Genomic DNA, 13480 nt, shown 5'->3' on the forward strand with positions numbered 1-13480 from the left:
GTTTTCAGATTCATTCTGTCCTTCCTTTAAAAAGACAAGTCACATCATTTTAGATTCATGCCTCCAGGACAACTGTAGTAATATGCTTCCCTAGAGCTTTACAGTCACATTAGATGTTTGTTTTCCAGGTAAAGCATATTTTCTTCTCTTAATGTACTTCTTATTCAATTCTGTATATTTCTTATACAACAGCCAACTGTCTCCTCCAAACCCATTCTGGTCAATTTGGTATTAGACTTCCTCTACCACAGAGAGCAGCACGCACTGAAGTGATCTTGTTTTTATCTCCTTGTTACCGTTTTGAGAACAGGACCTTGAAGAGAAAAGATGTGCTTTGTTGCATGTTTCCCAAAGGACTTCACAGACTTCATGCAATGTCTAGGCAAGCACCAGGCATAGTTAAACACAGATTTTTTTTTATTATTTTTATTTTTCATTTTTTTAATAAAGGATTAACAGTTCAAACTGAATGTGGAGCCATTTCCACCTCTCTCCTTCCCTTAAGGTTAGAGGAAAAAAAATTTTCTCTGAAAATTTATCTTCATTGTATATCCTGAGCATAAATGAGAAAATGTGGGTTTAAAATTAATAGAAGACTATATCATAACTTTCTAAAAGTTACTAATATGTTTTCCAGCTGAAAAACTAATCAAATTTAAGGAGACTGATCCTCACTGGCAGTTTGCTGTTCATGAGTCACCCTTTCTTTTTTAATGTTTTCATCACATTTCTTCCAGTCTCTGTCACTTGGTGATTCTGCCTACTACTAACATCACTGTCTCGTAGTTCTAACACTTGTGCTTGTTAACAGCATTGCAGACTACAACCCTCACAGAGAAGATCTCATTTTGCTGGGTCAGCCACAACTGTTCCAAGAGCTTATTCAGACTTTTTGACCTGTGACCCCTGCTACGACTAGATCCTCCCCTACTGCAGTAGTAAGAAGGAAAATTTAAAAAAAAAAATTAAAAAGTAATAAAAAGAGATAAACTCTCTTTAACTGACCACGTATTTACATTTGAACTACAGCAGCAAAGCAGCAAGGAGTATGATTTAAAAAAAAGAAACCAAACACTTAGGCCAATGTTAGTGGAAAAAACTACAATTGCAGAAGGGGTTTTGATGGCATGTACCACTAAGAGGTATACTCCAGTTCCTCAGAAGAACTGGGAACCATTGCAACAGTGAGTGTTACATTCTGAGAATGAAGTTGAATACCAATCTTTAAAAAAAAAGAAACAAAGCAAAAGCAAGGAAACAGAAAGGGCTACTATAATACAGGCCTGTGAACATGCTGTGCACCTCCAGAATGCCTTCGGCTCCTCTTCATAAGCAGGAGTCTTGCTTCAACAAAAGATTGCTAGTACTTCAATGCAAAATTACTTAATGCACAAATATTTCCTGGGTATTGATTCAATTCTTTAGTTAAAATATTCCTGGATCGGTATCTAGGCAGTACAGATATTTAACAGCTCAGTGTCAAGTCCTTAATGCTTAGAAAATTCAGTCCCACACTTTGCAATTCCATGAAATTTTAATATATGAAAATAGTATTGTTTATTTGTCAAAGTCTGCAAAAAAAAAAAAACTGCATTCACTTTAAGTTTTCAAGTGAAGCAACAGAGACAATTATAACTTACATAATTTTTTATAACAAGAAAAGTATTCTAATTTTTAAGTTAATTTGCTGGTATGCACATACTTGGCAATAAAGTTTGATTTTCCCTCTAGTATTTCTTTTACAGAAAGGATAAATAAAGCTTTTACACGTATTATCACAGGCTTGTCCTTCACAACAGATCTACTTTCCAATTCACAGAAAAGTGAGTTTTATATCCAGCAATGCATAACTAAGCAAAACTTAGCTGAAGTCCATTCAGTACATTCAGTTCCCAAGGAACAGTGACACAAATGATTAATTTCCTCTGACAAATGGAATGCTGTAAGTTATTCTGAGGCAAAAGATCTGTAATGTACAAAAGTCAGCCATGACTGGATCTGTATAAAGGCCTTCTCCTTCTTTAAAACACGAGATGGAGATTTCATACTTTCCCAAGACTTTTCTTAATGAAATATCCCACTAACTTCTGTGGCCTCTGCTGGTACTCCACCAGGACATCGTGTGGGCTGCTGATTTGATCCCCTTCAAGCCGATTCAGAAGAGTGACACACACTACAGCAGCTAAAAATTAAAAGACAGCATTAGTTAGGAATGACACTCTTGCATTATACAATCCAAAAGCATAAATGTTTGAACAAACCACTAAAAGAACAGAAATACAAGAGAAAACAACCCCAAGAAAGAGTGTGCAGTACCATGAGATGCTAGGGGACTAGCATGCCATGGATGATACAAGGTAGAAATAGTTTAAGGGAACTGCTTGCTACACTAATAAAGCCACAGCTCTCAGGCAGCTGCAGACACTTATTGTTGTATCAGGATCCCCATGTTTTCCTTGGCAGGAAGTATATTTCACAAGTAGCCAGGACATGACTGGTAGGAAGTGACCTGACACTGCTCTAGCAGAGCCAATTACAGTCCCCCACTGAGTGCCTGCCCTGTGGGTGCCAGGAAGCAGCAGATGAGCTGCCTCCATGGACAAGGAACACTGCAAGCACATGAGGACCCCAAAGATCCTGTCAGGTTCATATGCTGCCTTTCAGTAATCAGAGCCCAAAAGGCAAAACCCCTCCTTGCACTCAAGCTCAGGTCTATCACTCAGCCCCATAACTCTGCTCTGTCTGGGGTTTCTGCCAGTGGCAATTTGCAGTGCACAAACAGGAAATACACATTACAGACCTACAAAGCAGAGACGGCAAAAGGCCTCTTGAATTGCTCAGGGATAGTACTGGTCGGATTTTTAATCTGTTTTAAGCCAGTAAGAACTGAGTGTCTTTGATATAACCATTCGCCTTTTTGCTTGTATTTCCTCACTTTGACCTCCTCAAGCTTAAGGGAGTTTGAGAAACATTAGTGTTTCAAATTGGCACATTCCTTGCCAAAGAAAGTGAGAGAAGACAGTTAATATGATAAGAAGAAAGACACTGTATTACATTATTTGTAATTGCCCTTTTTTACTTAGCATGCATTAAAAAAATTAACTCATTGTGATTTGGAATGGTTTATTCAAGACACTATGAAAAATCCTCAACTGTTTTATAGTCACAGTCTTACGTCTACAGAAAATAATTATGTGTTCTATTTCATATGAAAGTATAGAAAATGAGTATAGTTACATATATATATATAGATCTGAGAATCACCTGACTGCTTAAACTAAGTTTCTTTCTGTAAACTTTAAAGGCTAACTGGAGAAAATAAATGAATGCCATACGCTAATTAGGTACTTTAATGATTTACATGGTTGCCGTGGGCTGGAATAGCAAATGACAGAAGTAAACCATGTAAGAACTGTGTGAGGAATTATGATAAGTTGTGACACAACTTACACATATCAAAAAATCATAGCAACAAAATTGTAAGCAGAAATATCTTTTATATAAATTTACACGTGCAGAAGGTTAACATTCCTTTGCAGTTTTTAGCCACAAACCCCCTGCAATAGAGAAAATTTCCTATAGCCTGGATAAAGTGACTAAGTTAGTTCACCTTTGACACCGCTGAGATTACACATTGCAGCAAATACAGACGACTCCATTTCAATGTTTCTGACACCAGATTCATAAGCATTCTTCAAATATTGCAGTTTTTCTCCTTCATCATATAAGCAGATTGCACCATCCAACCTGCCCTGTCCTAGAAAGTAATTTTGTAGAACATTTCAGAGTGATGAATTCACAGAGCAAATTCAATTTTGAAAACACCCAGTTATTACAGTTTCCTCCATACAGTGTTCAGCTTTTACTACTACTCTTCATTTTTGTGCACAAGACAAAGATGACAAAGTGATTCTTAGCTATTGCTAGAGCATATACATATTATTTGTATTCTTTGTAATGTGAATCACAGCGATTTAATTAGTCTTCTTCAGCTTCAACTCTCAAATTCATAAACAGAAAAATATATGTAGTACATTCTCATACATACAACAAGTATCAAAATTCCACAAGAAACTTTAAGTTGTATGAAAGGGCTGCATTTTTAATATGTTTAATCACTGTCTAAAAAAAACCACCAGGCTTAAAGATGCTTTCCTGTTTTTACCTTAAAAGGATGAACAGTTTATCACTTACAGACTTTCCAAGATAAGAGATGCAGAGTCTCTTAAGCTAACTAGCTAATATTATTGTAAATTTTGAAATTTTTTTACTCAAATTATTCAAGAATATCACCTACAGACAAGGCAGCAGCAGGTAAGTACAGTAGAGTTGAATTACACAGTATTTTACTCAGTATCTTCTTGGGTTTGGGAGTTTTACTCCTTAATTAATGTTCTCAATCCTGATCTCAGCTTTTGCTGTATGAGTTGAAAACATCCCTGACACTTTTGTTAGCGTTGCTTGCACCCGCGGTTGGTGCCTGAGATGCATGACCTGACAGTGTGCGCTTCTGCCCAAGCTCAAGCACTATGATGAAGATCATTTGTCACCTGCTCAGCAACAGGAAGAGAAAGTGGGATCAGGTGCCACTTACAGTCTGTTCTCCTAAGGTTTGAAAGGTGTTCTGAATGAACATCTCGGTTTGGGAGATCAAAAAGCACCTGAATGCCTGTATGTTTAACCAAAACAGGCCTTGCAGGTTTGCATCTCCTACACAGCAGCACTGACACAACTCAACAAAACATTATCTGTGGTTGTCTGATCACTGCTTTGATCAGACTGAAACAAGTTCTAATCCTTTTTTTCAGAAGATATTTACTTTAGGTACTTAACCAGTGCAAAAAAAAAAAAAAAACAACCCTAAACAATCACAAATAATTCCCACTCCTCTAACCCCCTTGGATGCTTCAATAAATCACATACATTTTGTGACAAATGTACCTAACAGGTACATAAGAAGTGTATAGTAGATTATATATACTTCAGAGGATCTATTAAAGCTGGTGAGAAATCTCCACAAAATTAAAAGTTTGATACAGAAAACGGCTAAGTACAATGCTTGATTTTATGTAGATGAAAAATAGGTTAATTGTGATTTGTGAGACAATTCAGAGTAGAGAATGTGTTCTGTTAGTGAGCTGGAAGCATAATGTTAATATATTATTCAGTATTTATCTACTGCTGCTTACCAATACCCTTCTGTTAGTCTATCACCAGCCTTACCTTCATAGAAATCCAAAGTGCACATGGTGTTTCCAATGACTGTATTGAACTGACCGATTTCTTTACTGCACTGCATCAGCTCCTTGGCCAGCTGTTCGTCCAGGTTAGTGCTGCGAATTACTGTCTTTCCCAGAACAACCTGTTCCAACTGAGGCTTGAAGGTGGCATCCACAGACTGCCTAGTTATAACCACTGAGCCTGGCTCCAGACCTGTAGCAAAAGGAAATAACAATGCAGTTAATAAGTGGTTTCCAGACACATAAAACATACATCTTGACCCAAACCTACTTGCTTTAAAGGCAGCAATTTTGCCTCTGAATCCACCAAGAGAATTTTTGTCCACGCCTAGCTGCTTCAGTTTATTATTACTAATAATTTCTGAAAGAATTAAGTTTTTCGTTTTTCACTTATATTTTCCATACAGGACAGGAACGTTCTTCTTCTCACATTGTCAGATCTTTAAGTGCATTTTCCCTATGCAAAAGCAATGTTACCTTTACTTTCAAAATTACAGATGAAAAAATGATGCATCTCCTGTGGAAACCTGTTCTGGCCATTAATGAGCATTAATTATGCAGAGTAATGCTTGCATGCAGAGTGACGCTTTACTCTCCTGCAAAGATACTTTAGTTTGCAGAAAGAAAAAAAGAAAAAAAGAGGGGAAATACCTATTCCACCAGAGGTGCCAATGCGAATGATGGTTATGTCGGAACACTTGGCGTGATACAACAGTTTGATCAGCTCGTGCAACATGATTGAAATAGAAGGAATGCCCATACCGTGCTAAAAAGGAAACATAAATTACTATTCCACATTCCCATAGACAACACAAAATATATATGGAAGAAGCAGCTGGACAATATCTCCTGCCTCATATTGTTTTCCCAAATGTCACCTAACTCACTCACACAAAATCCTCAACCTCTGGGCCTACAAAAAGATACTGAAAGGGCCTACAAATAGACTCCCACTAGCTTTGGCAGACTGTTGATGGAATACAGGAATTCTAAAATCATTAATTACAGAACATTTACATGTTTTCAAAAGTACAAAGAGTTTCCTTTCCCAACAGCTGACTAATGCACTTCATCATGGAGCATTTCCCAAACACAAGAAAAACCCCTCTGATTTTTCACCAACCTGAAGTGCTAGTGAATAGTTACGCTAATTTTTTCAAAATACAGACACTGTGGTTTAGTCTTGACATTCAGAAAATTACACTAATTTCATATTAGTTTGCACAATATTGTGATAATTACAGCTCACACGAAAGGGTGCAAAACAATACTACAGTATTGCAATTGCAATTGAAGCATGTAATTCTAGCTACAAATTAAAACTACAGATTTCTTTATAATGCATACATGGGTTGGCAGCACCAGTCTGATAGAATGCTTCTCTTAAGCACGTTTGACAGTGCCATTGCAGATACATAGCTCTGGGTGTGGTACAGACATTTTTTTCCAATACCCCACATGCACCTTTTCCCCCCATTTTTCAAGGTGCAGAACGGGGATGAGGCAACAGTAACTGCTCAAAAAATAATACGGCCATTCCTCCAAAACCTCAGTGCTACACTGAGGAAAAAGGATGCAAGAAGGAGCAAAGGTATTGGAGATTTTCCCTCTTACAAAAAAGGGCTAAAAAGGAATCCTTAATTAGCTGACTGCACTATTTTGAGCAGCGTGATTAGGACTGTGAAGCATTTAAAAGAAACATGATTTCAGGTTTTCTGCATTTTTTTATTTTTGCTCAAATTTGACGCTTTGAACAGCATCAGAACTGAACCATGCCCCGTGTCAGATGAGGGGAAGTACTCACACTGACGGACAGAACAGGCCCCACTTTGTACATTGCGTAGCGGTCGGTGCCCGCGCAGATGTTGGGGTAGTCACAGCCAGGGCTCCCCAGCCCCAGCTCCTCCGCTATGTAGGCGATAAAAGCTTTCATCCGGGAAGGGCTTCCTCCAACACACACAAACTGGGGTGGACAGAGTTCAACAAAACAAAATCAGCTGCGTGATTCCGTGTGTCAAAGAACGTGCGAAGAACAACATGGGCGGGCAGACGCCTTTGGTTGGCATATGAGAAGGACCATCCCAAGTATGGTGCTTCTCATAATTGTTCTAAAATGCCATGAAGAAAAATTACAGAAAAAAACCTCAACTGTCTATACAGCACTCAAATGCCTTCATCCTGCTTAAACTAATGAAAGATAAATATTGACATGAAGACCCAACAAACAGAAGTTGCATCTGAATAGAGCCTACAGCACTTGCCTTTTTACTGGATGAAAAGAGACAGCCAAAACCAATTATTCCCAGCTTTGCTGGATACTGAAAGTGACAAAAAACCACAAAAATTTTCCCCTTTTTCATGTACTCCTTAATCTCTGGTAGGCTGGCATATTTAGTCTTATTCTGAGGACAACTACACTTTCACCTTCTGCAGAAAAGCTCAGGCTTGGTGAATGAAGTAAAAGCATCTTACCTTTACATCCCCAAACAACTTCGGAAAATCATGGGTACCGGTCCCAAGTGCAAAATGGTACAGGATGTCTTCTTTCATTTTCTCCAGGTGAGGGTTGCAGAGATGAATAAAATTCTCTCTGCCAATGCCAAGACAGCAGCATTGTGAAACATATAGAAAATATACAAACCCCTACATTGAACAGATGACAATTCTTCAAAGTCAAGCAGTCAAAATTGGGATACACACATACAAATGCCTGCACCATTTTATTTTGATTTCTTGTGCATTGTCTGTAAACATAACTGCTTTATGTCTCATAAAACATCACAAACGACATTTCACATTCCATTCATCACACAGCATGAAATTGCTGAAGAAAAGCCCAGATGTTCAGATGCATTTGCGACAGTGCAATTTTTATCCTAAACAGTATTAAAGCTGGGAACCAAAGAGGGTCTTTATGGTGAACAGAACAATGAGAGCAGGACCGGGGAAAATTCAGTAGCCCACCATATTACAGAGGCAATCTACAGCAAAGCTGAAAAGAAAATTTGACCTCTGTTTTGAGTGAAACTTTGCCGACACCTTAGGAGAATGGGGTGATTTGGGCTTTATGGACAAGCACACACCAGATTTCTGGCAATTTGTTTTACTCTGTCATACAGACAGGAGGAAAAAAAAAAAAACCTATGACATGAAACCAATAACAAGGGTACAAAGGATCTGACTAAGGAAAGAGAAAAATGGAAATCTGAAGCAAGAAGAAAACCACAGAAGAAAAAAAAAATCAAGAAAAAGGAAAAAAAAGAGATAAAAAGAAATCACTTCTTCCTAAGTGCTTCTTGTAAACAAATGATACATCTTAAAAGAAAAAAAAATATTAATCTGTCTGAAGAGACGGGAAATGATAGGACAAGGAGGGAAACCTGAACTACTTGGCCTGTGGGATCACCTTCATGGAAAATTTGATAGCAGACTAACTAAACAAGCTGAATGATTTATAAAACGTCTGCCTTCTCTGCTTGATGTTTTAAGTTCAGTTGAAACAGGTAGGAAAGACTAGCCAATAAGCACAAGCTTAAGCAGAGCACTAGCCAGCACTTCAAAGTAATTTCTGAGAGATGGAATCAAGCAGTAAATAGCTTCCAGACACAAGAAGATGACTTAGTAGCTTAATGAGGCTACTAAGGCTCAGTGGAGGAACAGCATGGCTCAGCAAATTCAAACTGCTTTGTCAAAGGAGACAAACAAAAGAGTTCACCTGGACTTCATTCAAAAAATCATTAGAACAACTCAGGAAGAACTCTGAAGCCTAAACAGAGGTGTTTAGCACTATTTTAGTTGGTCTAGGTCACCAGGTTATCTTGTCTGCCTTCTAATGCCTCTCCAGAAAGGCAGTGCTTCCCCATGGTTCCTATGCCATAGCTGCCTGTGCAGGATGAAGGAAACCTACAGTGGCCAAGATGCCCATGGTGAGGTCACTGAACTGCTCCTCAGAGAGCAAACAGTTACAACCCAGATATTCTGAGTATAGCAACCTCTTCTGTTCTTGATGGTGTCTCTCCAACATCATTAATCATTCACTAACAGCTGCACAACCAAGGAAAGAGGTGTCATCTCAACCCACCCCATCTGATCCTGCCCACTGAAAGCAATCACCCTCAGCAGGTGAAGGAGCTGCCTACCCAGGCAGCCAGTCCATTCACCCCTTCAGTAGGGGACATTCTCTTCCATTCACCCTTTCATTAGGAATTCCCTTCCATCTCCCATGGGACCCATTTATCTCTCTTCATACAAATCCTGCCTGAGGTGGAACCAAAGGCTTTGGCTGCCTTTGCTCTTCCTCCCAAGAGACCTGTTTGACTCTAAGAGAACTAAAGAGCAGATTTATGGCCTGTCATGAAGACACAGACAACCTAGGAATTCACCTGCTCATATTAGCAAAATTTTTCCAGGCTGCCTCCCCTGAATTATTCCTGTTCAGTTTTGTGGGACTCTACATTTATTTACTGGGTCACTCACTAATGCAGACCCAATATCTGGCTGTACTGAGGTCCATTGGAATGGCTGTCACATACAAAAGGGACAGGATACCATTTGAAATCATTTTACAATCTATCCTCTGGGAAGCAAAAAAAATTATTTCCTTCTTCACGAGAACACTGGCAATAAAAGCTTCTCTCCAGGAAATAAATCAAGAAAAGGCGAGGCCTCTATTAAAAGTGCAAGGAAATTCATGTGGTAGGTGCCAACACCACTGTCCTCATGCCTGGCCAAAACACAGCCTCGTTCCTCATCAATAGCTATATTCCACCCTTTTCATCTCACACCCCACAACAGCACTCTCTGACCCACCACTGTGAGGGGCTGTTATCAACTTGCCCACCTTATCTGCACATCTGATTGTAGACTTGGACCCTGGGGTAAAATGAGCAATAAAAACTAGCATATTGTTATGTGTACATAGGACCAATGCCATGGAATTACAGGAGAGGCAAAGTTTGCTTGATAAAAATCCATGGCATGCAAAGCTCAGGGGCAGAATTTTTTTTCCCCTAAAGCTGTTGTAAAGCACCTACAACTTCTAAGGGTGTAAGGAAAATACAAACCCAAAGACTAAACAGGCATATAGTAGGTTTTAGTAAAATAAGCTTAAAGTAAGTATTAGAGAAACACACTGAAATATTTGTTTGAACTCTTGAAGCGGCTACCAAATTCAACATTTCAGCAGCTCTGGATTAAAATAAAAAAAACACAGCACCCTGCTTTGAAAAATTCACTGTTGAGAGAAGTTCATAAGGCTAACCAGCAAAGTCCTCTGCAGAGGTGTGGTAAAGCAATAAAGCATGCAATTGCCAAAAGAGCTGCTACTGGATACTGGGCATTATTATCATAATTTTTATCTTAAACTGAGTGTGTAATGAGTTTGGGGAGGAAGTGTAAATGTAAACTTGGACAAAATAATTCATTTCTCAATCTTACTTTGAAGCCTGTCCATCATCAGATTTCTTCTCTTTTGAGGAACCAGGAGCCATGTATGCTTTATACCTAGAATTTTATTAAAAAAAAAATAAAATAAAAGTGCATCAGAATAGTCCCATCTGTAAAGCTGGAAGCATTAACAGAGAGAGAAACCTTCTGTATTGATGACAACCACCATGAATGTCAAATTCCCCAAATAATCCAGCCACACTACAGCTTTTATAACTGGAGCAAAAGGAGCAAAAGGAGCAAAATGAGCATCTACAATTTTTACAGCTGAGCAACACCACTTTCAAAGCCCTCAAGCCTAAATTAGTCCCTTTCTATTGCAACCCCCACGTCGCTACTACCTCTCTTGTGTGGTATGAGCAGCTGCAGGTTCACTGGCCACAGAGAGGCAAGTCTCATTGCTAACCAACTCACCCGCTTTCTTCCATAGCTCCCACACCAACAGTGGCTGCCGGACCAGCTTCAGTCCCCTTCCACCTTTGGCCCTAGAAGGTTTCCAAAGCTCGGCTCTAGCTGTCAGACGCCTGAAACCCAAGTCCAGGAAGCATCTTACTCATAATATCCTCCTCATTAAACTCCTCCTACTGACCTTAAGAGAACTTCTTTTTCCAGCATAAAGCAAGGAACAGGAAACCAAGACAAGACTTCAAAAAGCCACAGCTCTCCAGAAGACATTTTTTTCTGATCCATTACCTTAACCTACATGGAAAGCCTTCTCCTTTCTGCATTCTTCTTTGAATTTAAATAGGCAAATGTATCACTGAGGCTTTCATGCTGCTCCGAGGACAGAATTATTATTATAGAATGATTAATTTGTTATTATTTTCAGAAGTGACTAAGGTGACGTGCCAAAGTTGGTACTTTCTGGGAATGCCCTTACGGGAAATAATGAATCATAAGGTTTTGCTCTACCCTCCATTAAGAAGGGCCTGACAGCACAGAGATTATAACAGACAGGACTGTAATCCTTAAAAACTCCAGGATTACATCACAAGGAAACAGAAAGAAATCAGTCTTGCAGCAGAATTACATCATATACGAATTTCTAACAAAGTGCACAACCTAACAAAATAAACAAAAGACCTGCCTGCTAAAAGCATCTGAATAATGGAAATGTATTAAAATTTATAAGGGCGATTAGTTATCTTCATTTAAAATACCAGCCTTTGTTAAGTAGACCAAAACTTCACATGTACTAAGTATACTAAATGTACCCAACCATCTATGGTCAAGCAGGTGACGTATAAAAGTTGACTTTATAATCAACTACACTTCCTTATAGTATAGTCAGCTACTACTGGGCATCGCCATTATACCATGTACACTGCAGGAAAAAGACATCATTTATTCCTACAGTGTCACAAGTCCTGATAAAGAGGAGTTAGAAGCTAGGAAGAAGAAATAGCAAAGTTATTTTTATGTAGCAAAAGAAAAATGGCTCCAAATAAACAGAGGACATTCATTCAGCTCTTGTTCACACTATTAAGCATCCACGCGATTTTAAAGTGTTCTGGGCTCTGATCGCCTAAGTAATCACAGATGATGCACTTCAAAAAGTTGAGAACAAAGTTCTGACAGTCCAAAGGTCCGGCATACCTCCCCCAAGAGCACCCCGCTGGAGGTGTCTTGGCAGGAATTGGAAGATGGAGCAAGCATAAAGCAGCTTTCCCATGGCAGACCGACAGCAATCAGGTAGCAGCTGACAAGCAGCCAGTTAATGTAAAACCACAAAACCCTCACAGTGTCTAACCAAATGGAAACTTTTACAGACATGTCAAAAGTTCCTGCAGTCTTCCTCAGCCAAAGTTAAAGTGGTGTTCTATAATAATGTGCTCCCAGCGGGACTCAGATAAAGAAAGGGCGCAGCCTGTTTTAAGGTGCATGCACATTTTAGAATGGTTTGGGTTGGAAGGAACCCTAAAGATCACCTGGTTCCAACCCTTCTGCCATGGGCAGGAACACCTTTCACTACACCACGTTGCTCAGAGCTCCATTTAGCTTGTCCTTTAACACTGCCAGGGATGGGGCATCCACAGCTTCGCTGGGCAACCTGTTTCAGTGTCTCACCATCCTTACAGTGAAGAATTTCTTTCTATTACCTCATCTAAGCATCTAAATCCTCAGACTGGTGCTTTAAATCCATGCAGTATCCACTACAATTGCCACCTCTCATTTCCCCCCGCCATCCGTCATTTCTGAAGGAAGCACGCAGTCAATGGATTCTGCAGGGAAAAGCTCTTGTTCGGTGTTCATCCATCATCAGGAGAAGCTGAAGTCGCTGCAAAACTCATTGTACCCCGCTGGTCCCCTCGCTGCTGGCGGAGCGCTCCCCCGGCTCCGCAGACCCCCCCAAGCAGTCCCGTCCGCCCGGACACCGCGGCACCGCCGAAACCAGCGCTCGACCCGAGCGCCGCCCGCCGCCCTCGCCGCCCGACCCGCGCCCCGGCCACCGGGGCTGGGAGATGGACACCCGCCATCCACCCGGGAGCGGGCCGCGGGCCACCGGAGAGACGCGCTTCTCACCGGGAGCAGCGCGATCCGCCGCTGGGAAACCGGCAGAGCCGCTCGCTGTTCCCGGGCGGGCTGCGGGGCGCCCGGCCCAGCCCCGCCCGCCAGCGGCGGCAGCGCCCGCCCCGGGCCCGGTTAACTCCCTGCGCGCCGGGGAGGCTGCGGGAGGCGCCGCGTCCGGGCGGGTGCAATGATGCCGGGATGCATCCGGAGTGCGGGGCTCGGCGGGAGAGCTGCTCCAAGGGCACGGGCGCTGGGGAGGACCTTATCATGGAGAGAGGGAGAGG

At 40.7% G+C, this 13480-nt stretch overlaps 1 protein-coding gene across 2 annotated transcripts; it reads right to left on the reverse strand.

The window, feature by feature from the left end:
• UPP1 (uridine phosphorylase 1) lies at window positions 1–13480 on the reverse strand. 2 transcript variants are annotated; one of them, XM_063399480.1, is made up of 8 exons: window positions 13209–13480; window positions 10677–10742; window positions 7713–7830; window positions 7045–7203; window positions 5892–6006; window positions 5224–5433; window positions 3611–3757; window positions 1–2182 (listed from the first exon to the last, which is right to left on the reverse strand). In XM_063399480.1, the coding sequence occupies exons 1-8, from the start codon at window positions 13463–13465 to the stop codon at window positions 2043–2045; spliced, it is 1212 nt and encodes a 403-aa protein (XP_063255550.1). In that variant the 5' UTR covers window positions 13466–13480; the 3' UTR covers window positions 1–2042. The 2 variants fall into 2 exon arrangements, with proteins under 2 accessions (XP_063255550.1, XP_063255561.1); XM_063399491.1 differs by lacking the exon at window positions 13209–13480 and adding an exon at window positions 11100–11391 and having other exon boundaries at window positions 27–2182.

Source organism: Prinia subflava, chromosome 1, assembly GCF_021018805.1.
Source record: "Prinia subflava isolate CZ2003 ecotype Zambia chromosome 1, Cam_Psub_1.2, whole genome shotgun sequence".
NCBI classification, from domain to species: Eukaryota; Metazoa; Chordata; class Aves; order Passeriformes; family Cisticolidae; genus Prinia; species Prinia subflava.